We start from the raw sequence: 8,632 nt of genomic DNA, 5'->3' as shown, positions 1-8,632 counted from the left end.
TGTGTGTGTGTGTGTGTGTGTGTGTGTGTGTGTGTGTGTGTGTGTGTATGCGTGTGTTGTGTTGTTTTAGTCCCAATTGATGTTAAAGAACAATGGAAATACTTGGTCAGTGTCTCCACCTGTATCTTTATATTTCTCAGCATTCATGCCTAAATTTGTAGTGTTCTCAGCATTGTGCTAACAGGTACGGTCTGTTGGCTCTGTAGAACACAACTCAGAGTGTATGTGTTTTTCTAGGTGTTTCTTAAATTATGACAATATGCTAATTTGATAAATGAACCAGTTTGCTAAAAGTAATCTGTTAGTTTTTAAGGATCAGTCTAAGAGAGATTTTCTAAGAGAGATTTTCTCTTTCTTTTCTAACATGCAGATGAGTGTGTGCTTAGGGGCTTGATGGGAATGAGTGGGATGTAGTTAAGCACCTATTAATGGCATAATGTAAGAGCGTCCTGGAAAGAAAAGCATTTGCGCAAGCAAAAATAGGTAAAAATGTGGCCTTAGCCTGTGGCTTTAATCAACACATGCCACAGTTATCATCTGACAAGAATTGAAGACCTCAAAGTTAATCTTTTCCCTCCTCGTTCCCCACTTCCCTAAGTTTCTTTCCTCTGCATGGGCCTATGCTGCTATTCCAAGTTACAATAAATGATTACAGTGAGATTGTTTATTTATAAAGCATTCAGGTGATCTTGCTTTCATTGCAATGAATAAAAAATTGAGAATGTATTGGTTTGTTTTGGAACCATATTCATCTAAGTTACCTAATTCTTTTTTGTGATTGTACATTAAGAAACACTTATGTGAGACTTTAATTACTATTATTGATACAGTGCTCCATTCAATCAAGTGCTAAAAGTAATATGTGAAAGTTCTTTTAATGACTATAATGATGATATTACCCTGTAATATACTGTTTAACCCTGTAATATGCTGTTCATTATATTATGAGATTCTAATGGTTAAAACTATTTAGTCATTTGAAAATATCAGCAGCGGTAAATTGTTAAGTATGGAATTTCAGTACCCCAAAAAAGGTACAGACACAAAAATTTAAGAATATTTATCATCAGTATAACAATTTTCAGTCAGGACTCTTTGCACATAATAAAGTGTGTAGGCTGTGGAATCCAGCCAACCTAGCTTTGACTCTTCAACTTAGTAGCTACATAACCTCAAACAAGTTACTCAAGTGCTCTATTTTTCTTTGCCTATCAGATGGAGATGTAATAATACCTACGTCTTAGGAGCTTCTATAAAGATTTACTAAGATAATAGTAGTAGGAACAGAAAACCACTTGTATAGTCCTTGCTGTGTACCAGACACTGATCTAAGCACACTACATTTAAAAATTTTTTGATCTTCATAGCTGCTGTATGCAGTGGGTACTGTTGTGTATGGCACTAAATATTAGCAAATAATACCAACAACAATCAAGAAGTCAACATGTCTTTACATTCTGATGACAATAGCAATGTATTAAAAATGTTACAATCTTTTATTGAAATTTAAATTCATATTGTCTATCTTGTTTAAAGATTTTTAAAACTCCATTTACTATATTTTCTTCGTCCTTGCTTTCTTGATATTTTAATTAAAATCAGAATCAAGACATGAATGATCACCTGTGATTGTTATCTTCAGATAAACTATATCATATTTTCAGCCAAAGGTTAAACAGTACAGAGGTACAGAGATAATTGGACAGAACATTTAGATAACTGAAGCCCTCATTGGCTAATAGAATTTATCAAGGGCCTGCATTAGTCTGTATTGGTGGTGGGCCATTTTTAAAATAAGCTTTGTAGATCCACAAACAAAACGATAGATTCAAAAATACAAGTAAACTTGACTATAATTTCAGTTTCAGTGATTAATATCAGCAGGTTGTTTTTTTTTGTTTGTTTTGAGACGGAGTTTCATTCTTGTTGCCCAGGCTGGAGTGCAATGGCACATTCTCGGCTCACCACAACCTCCACCTGCTGGGTTCAAGTGATTCTCCTGTCTCAGCCTCCCAAGTAGCTGGGATTACAGGCATGTGCCACCACACCCAGCTAATTTTTCATATTTTTAGTAGAGACAGGGTTTCACCATGTTGGCCAGGATAGTCTTGATCTCTTGACCTTTTGATCCACCCGCCTCAGACTCCCAAAGTGCTGGGATTACAGGCGTGAGACACCGGCGCCCGGCCAATATCAGCAGTTTTTACTGTTTTGTTTTGTTTTGTTTTCTCTCAGCTAAGTGATGGAACCAAAAGGTACTAAAAATCTTGGAAAATAGTTATTGGTCTTTTTTTCCATCTCAGCAGATAAAATACATTGATTTTTTTTCTTTTTCCTATCTTATGACACATATCAAACATGCTCTGGGAAAATTCACAAGACAGTTATAAAATATATGCAATCTCTGTGTTTTGGATGCATAACATAATCTTCCATATCACAGTGGCAGCTTATATAAGGGACGGGAAGGAGTTTTGCTAGAGTCCCAGAAAGTGATAGGCAGTCTTTAAGAGCACTTTGAGCTTCCAGTATCTCTGGTTGAAAAGAACTTAGTAAAAAATATGAAGCATGCAAGCAAGTATTTGAACTGGAATGCATATATGCCTAAAAGCCTAATTTGGGGGAAATTTTCAAGCCCAAAATACTCTAGATATAAATATGTTAAATGTGCAATCCAAGGTCAACCAAAGAACCTACAGCTAACAAAATTAATGATAATGTTAAACTGCAATAGTACATTATTAAAAGGTAAGAATGGCACCAACATAAATCCATGGCCAATTCGAGATACCAAAGATGTTTGGAAGCCTCCCTTTGCAAAATATCAGAATGTCAGCTATCTAGGTGTGCAGTTTCACTGGTCAAGCATAATGAGAGCTTTGCAGTGAATAAGACTTTACCTAATATAGCCAGGTCTTAGTGGAGTATAGAATTGATTAATATTCAGCAAATACTTACCATGTTCTAATTTTAGTTTGTCATATATAAATGCCAACTTAAAATGACCTTAACTAATAAGTCCTGAAAGTAAAAATGAAAGTTAATAGCACTGTGCATCATTTGTCAGTAAGCATCTCCATTCTAAGTGTGTGTGTGTGTGTATTTGCCTCTTACTATGAGTTAAAGGCCCCTCAGAAAACTTAACAGTCAGCTGTGAACCAGCCCTTTAGAATTATTCCCCTTACCCATACTCATACTCCACTCTGCTCACAGTGTGGCTGCTCATAGTGTAACTGTTTCTGTCATGACACATATTTTCCCATTAGTATATTAAAGGAACTTTTTTCTTTATTATATTGATATGTTGAATAGACCTTTTCAGGTAATATTTGTGGAAACATAAGACTATTCTGGAAGGCAGTTTAACAGTCTCTACTTCATAAGTCTTCCCTTCGATTCAACAGTTTCACCCCTATTAATCTATCTGATAAGTGTATTTAAGGAATGGCCAAAATTAATACATATTTACAAGAAAATTTATCATGACATTGTTGCTAGTGCCTAACACAGACAAAATTTTATCAATAGTTCATAGGTTAAAGTATATCTCTGCAATAGAACGCTGTGTAGCCATCCAGAGGGAGAGAAGAAAGCTTTATATATACAGATGCCCCTCGACTTATGATGGTGTTACGTACTGATAAATTCATTGTAAGCCAAAAATACTGTTAAGTCGAAAATGGATTTAATGTACTTAACCTATCAAACATCGTAGCTGAGCTTAGCTTTCCTTGAATGTGCCTGGAACACTTACAGCTTACAGTTCTTCACGTCATCTAACGTGAAGCCTGTGTTTTAATACGACATTGAATATCTCATGTCATTTGTTGAATACTGTACCAAAGGTGAAAAACAGAATGGTGTTGCACCATCATAAAGTCAAAACATTGTAAATCAAGCCATCATTAGTCAGGGACTGTCTGTACTGACATAGAAAGGCTTCAAAGACATGTTATAAAGTGGCAGAATATAAGTGGCAAAGCAGTATGATGTGATCATGTGTGTTTTGAATTTTATATATATATATTATATACACACATTTGTATATAAATTATGCTGGCTTTATATTAAATGTAAGACACATATAAGTGTATATAAGATGAGGTTTGTGTTACAACTAAATAAGAAAAGGTATATAAAATCATTCATATCATGCCTACTTAGTGCATTGAAATAATAAAATTTGCTATTATTTTTACCTTTATGGAGTGGATTGAGGAAGGAAAAACAGGGCTTTTACTTACTTTACATGTTTTGCATTGACTGATTTTACATGGATTACTATTGTAATAAAATAAGGGATAAAAATAATTACTCTTGGGAAAAGATCTGGAACAGCATAAGCACACCAAAATATTAATGCCGTAACAACACTTGACATTTTTCTTCTGACACAAGATATTGATGAACTCCTAATATGTGAGCACAGCGGTGACCTCTGGTACTCTTTTGGACAGTGAGTCTTCCCTAAAGTCTATAAAAGCAGTTTTGGAGTTTGGGTTATTTGTTTTCACCTTTAAATATCTACCCATACTTTTAATTGTATTTCTTCCTACATGTTCTCAGGAGAGTGTGTGTATGTGTGTGTATGTGTGTGTGTATTTGGGGAGAGGGTTATATATACATATTATTTAAGCATTTGGTTGATTATTTTTCAAGCATGGTTGGAAAATTTAAGGAAGCAATGGGAAGAATAACTGATACTAATTACTGCTTAGTTATCCAAAAAAAATAAAGCTCTTTTTCTCCTTTCTTCTGAATCTTTTCTTAGCAAATAAGAATCACCCTGCAAGTAATTAAAAAGAGGTATTCTAATGACCATACCCAATGAAGTACTAAATAGTTATCCTGTTAGAGTGATTATTACAAGAGCTCTAAAGGAAAGCATTGATTATATTATTTATTTTTAGAGAATTTTATTCTCAGCTTATACTCATGGAACTCATTCAGAATAATTTTATATTTTGTTGAAATTCATTAAAAATTTAGAAAAAGGTGCTCATTTGAAAACTTTCAAATAATAGTTTTTCAGAATGACAAACTTAATTACATATAATTGACTAAATTGGTTGATTCCTTCTAAAGTCGGTATGGGAGAAATAATGTAATGCATGGGCCTATTGACAATTTAAAAATACTTGTGGTAAACTTGATGATGTGATGCTATTTTATTGGGAAAGATGGCCTCTTAAGTTGCAATACTTTAAGAATTCAAAGCCCTAATTGTATATAAGCAATATTGTATACTGTAGGCTCATTATCTTTGGAGGGGAGGTTTAATATAGAGTTGGAGAGCACAAAATGTGGAATTAAGACGGTTGGTGTTCAAATCCTGGCTCTGCCACTTCCTCGCTGTGGTCCTGGAAAAGTTATCCTCTCTCTGCCTTGATTTTCATACCTATAGAACAAGGATATAAGTAGTAAGTGGTAGAACTCTATTTCGTAAGGTTGTTATAAAATTGTTGAAAGAATGTAATGGGTTAGTATTTATAAAGCACATCTACATCTAGTAAGTGGTCAATAAGGGTAGCTACTATTATTTGTCATATTGGTCATGTAATATATAGTAAGTGTTCTATATGTGTGTTGTCAAATAAATTAATTGTTTACATATTATCATTTAAAAGAAAACATTGAATTACAATCTGTTTTAAGTATCTTTTTTACTTTTATTTTTCTGAGATGTAAAAATTGATTTTTATACTAGTTGGTTTTGATTATTTGTTTCTTGTTTGTATTACAGTTACAAATTATAATACTGTGGTAGAAACAAATTCAGATTCAGATGATGAAGACAAACTCCATATTGTGGAAGAAGAAAGTGTTACAGATGCAGCTGATTGTGAAGGTGTACCAGAGGATGACCTGCCAACAGACCAGACAGTGTTACCAGGGAGGAGCAGTGAAAGAGAAGGGAATGCTAAGAACTGCTGGGAGGATGACAGTAAGTCTGATTTTTTTAGGTACTATTGTATTCTTGCGATTAATGTATATATTAACTGAAAAGATAAATTGGATGAAAAGTTTGAAATCAATAGTAAATTTGGCAACCAATAAATATTTGGTGTCTTACTTACTAAAAAGTAGATTACGAAGCAGAATAAGAAAGTTATTTTGACCATATTTACAATGAATATAATGTACTGAAATTTAGTGGAATATACTAACCAGAATCAAGCATTCCAAATATTGTTGATATAATTGAACCTACCTTTAATTTCCTATTGTAACCCCAAATGAATACTCTATTTAGAAATCAATAAATATTATACTGGTATAGTGAAATTATAATTCAATGTGCAAAATTCCCAAACACAGATAAATTATGGAGATATTTTTACTGTTTGTAGCTTCTCTATACATACACATCAGAATCCTTCAAGTAAGGTAGTTTTTTCACTCGCTTTAAATTTTTACTTTACTCAAAGCATGGATGAGCGGAAGGAGCAGTGAAAGTAAGGAGACCCTCTACTTGCTGCACTTTTAGTGAGTAAACACTGAAAGTTTAACCTTTTCCCTCATCTGTCAAATGGAGAAATTGGACTTGGACTTAGTCTTTTATTCTAGATCTAAAATTTCTTCTTTCTACTCTTCCTAATAAATTAATTAAATTATTTAGCCTCTCTTGCCAGGTTAAGCACCAGTGATATAAAAATAGAATGTGGAAGTGGCATATTATTAATTAGAAAGGTTGGGGGTCAGGAACAAGGGCATCAGAAAAGGCAAACAGGTGCATGCAAGAGCTCAAATTCAAGACCAGTCAAAGGAGAAGTTTCCCAGCAAGAGTTCAAATTCAAAGAAGTCATCTAGACAAGATATCAAAACTAAGGCTATAAAATCTGGGAAAGTAGGTCAGGCGTGCAGGTCAGAATATCTGGATGATGAAATGTGGACATATAGATAAAGACTCAGATAATAGGCACACATTGGAAGAAATTAAGATTTCTACAATATGATAAATCTAATGGTTAACAAGGGACTTTTGAAATAATATAATCAGCCCTCTCATTTCATATTGTTATTCATTTGTCTGTTCAGCAACCTCTGTAGAAATGAGTTGCAACTGTGACTGAGACTCTGCATGAACGATGTTTATATGGCTTAATAGAGAAGATAGATAAATAAGTCACAAATACATTATAGTTGTATTTAGGTATACATTATGTGGCAGCATTGAGCAGGAACATCCACATTAGAGAAGGAAAAAGTCCTAAAAGAGTTCTGAGTGAAGCAGAGTTGGTCTTAAAACAGAGTTCTTAAGGACTGATGGAGGTTAATTAGGCAAAGTTGAGTGAATGTAAGGTGCTTCAGGCAAAAGAGGCAATACACATGAAGCCACAGAGGCTTGAGCAAAGTGTTCACAGAAAATGAGATCAGAGAAGTAAACAAGAGAAAAAATATGAAGTAATTTGTGTGCTGTGTCCAAGAATTTTAACCTTATCATGGAAGCTATGAGAAGATCATTAAATTAAAAGTACATAATATAATTTATAAATAAATCTGGTGCAGTATGGAAAAAGAATTTTAAAGGGAAGAACCTGAGGTAGTGTCTTCAATAAGGAGGCTATAATAATCAGGCAGTGTTAAGGGTTTTTTAGTTAAAGTAGTTGCCATGGGATGGGAATAGAAGGGAGATATTTGAAAGACATATAGGAGATAGAATATATAAGAATTGGGAAGGCCTGTTTCTAGATACAGTCCCAGGTTTCTAGAAAATAGGACCCAGAGAAGTTGACTTGCTCACTTAAGACAGCGGGTTAATGGTAGAGTTATTAACTTGTTAATACTAAGCTCCAACATTTTTGGAGCAAGGGTTTCTTGTGTATTTCTTGTCTGTGGCCTAAATTATGTAGTTGATCCAGAGTCTTAATAATGGAATCAAGAAGGAAATGATCTGTCTGGGAAAAGGGGCGGTAAGAAGAATACAATAGATGAAGGGAGAAAGAAAGGTGAAAAATCAGTGAAGAGGCTCTGCTTCTGAGAATATGTTAGGTTCGATTGTTTGGACTAAGCCTTTTTACTGAAAACAACTAATGATGCTAGATTAAAAACAAAAACAAAAAGCTTCTTAGCAGTTCTAAAGAGCTAAATAAGACATTAGCTTGTCAAAATCTGAGTGAATAAAGGAACCCATAGAAGTAAACAGAGAAGATCATAGACAACACTTGGGCCCTGAATATATTTGCCTAACCAGGGAAATGTAAGGTGATTTTCAGGCTTCCAAGAGGAAACAAAGCCTGAGACCACCAAAGATAGTTTAATAGCAGATCTTCCCCTACTATGGATTATGTCTTGACTATACCGACGAAGTAAAAACAATTTACCATCTCTAGCATCCCTGAGAGTCAGCAAGCAAAGTTTCCCTGGTTAGGTATTCAGGCAATGGACGATTGTTTCTGAGAAGTAGTAACCACAAGCTGTCTCACACTGATTTGAAACCCAAGTTTACATTGCTGTGTAGACTGAAAATCTAAAGCCATATTTGAGTTTAAAGTGGAACTGCTACAAAGATCTATTGGCACCAGGCAGAAGTAAATACAAGTCTTTTGGAGGAATATATCTTCTTCCTAGTATCATAGAACTCTCCCAAATAATTTAGCAAGAAGATAGAAACATGCGTGAGAATTATCAG

The 8,632-nt window shown here is 34.2% G+C and overlaps 1 protein-coding gene across 28 annotated transcripts in view; it reads left to right on the top strand.

Moving 5' to 3' along the window:
- The window catches only part of ZEB1 (zinc finger E-box binding homeobox 1), a 202,861-nt gene that overhangs the window by 125,596 nt on the left and 68,633 nt on the right, over nucleotides 1-8,632 (top strand). For 25 of the 28 annotated variants that reach the window (XM_032259718.1, XM_032259709.1, XM_032259690.1 and 22 more), the window contains one exon: nucleotides 5,744-5,944. The exons of 2 other annotated variants lie outside the window; for them this stretch is intronic. Coding sequence is in view for 8 of the 26 variants with exons in the window: in XM_032259690.1 (XP_032115581.1) it covers nucleotides 5,744-5,944 (201 nt within the window). In the remaining 18 variants the exon portion in view is untranslated. Of the gene's footprint in view, nucleotides 1-53; nucleotides 484-5,743; nucleotides 5,945-8,632 lie in introns of those variants that run through there. One more of the 28 variants, XM_032259710.1, reaches the window with a different exon arrangement.

This window comes from Sapajus apella, unplaced genomic scaffold (assembly GCF_009761245.1).
Source record: "Sapajus apella isolate SASKATOON/1434 unplaced genomic scaffold, GSC_monkey_1.0 scaffold111, whole genome shotgun sequence".
Classification (NCBI taxonomy): Eukaryota; Metazoa; Chordata; class Mammalia; order Primates; family Cebidae; genus Sapajus; species Sapajus apella.
Note: the sequence above shows the minus strand (reverse complement) of the source record. Positions and strands in the feature narration are given on the sequence as shown.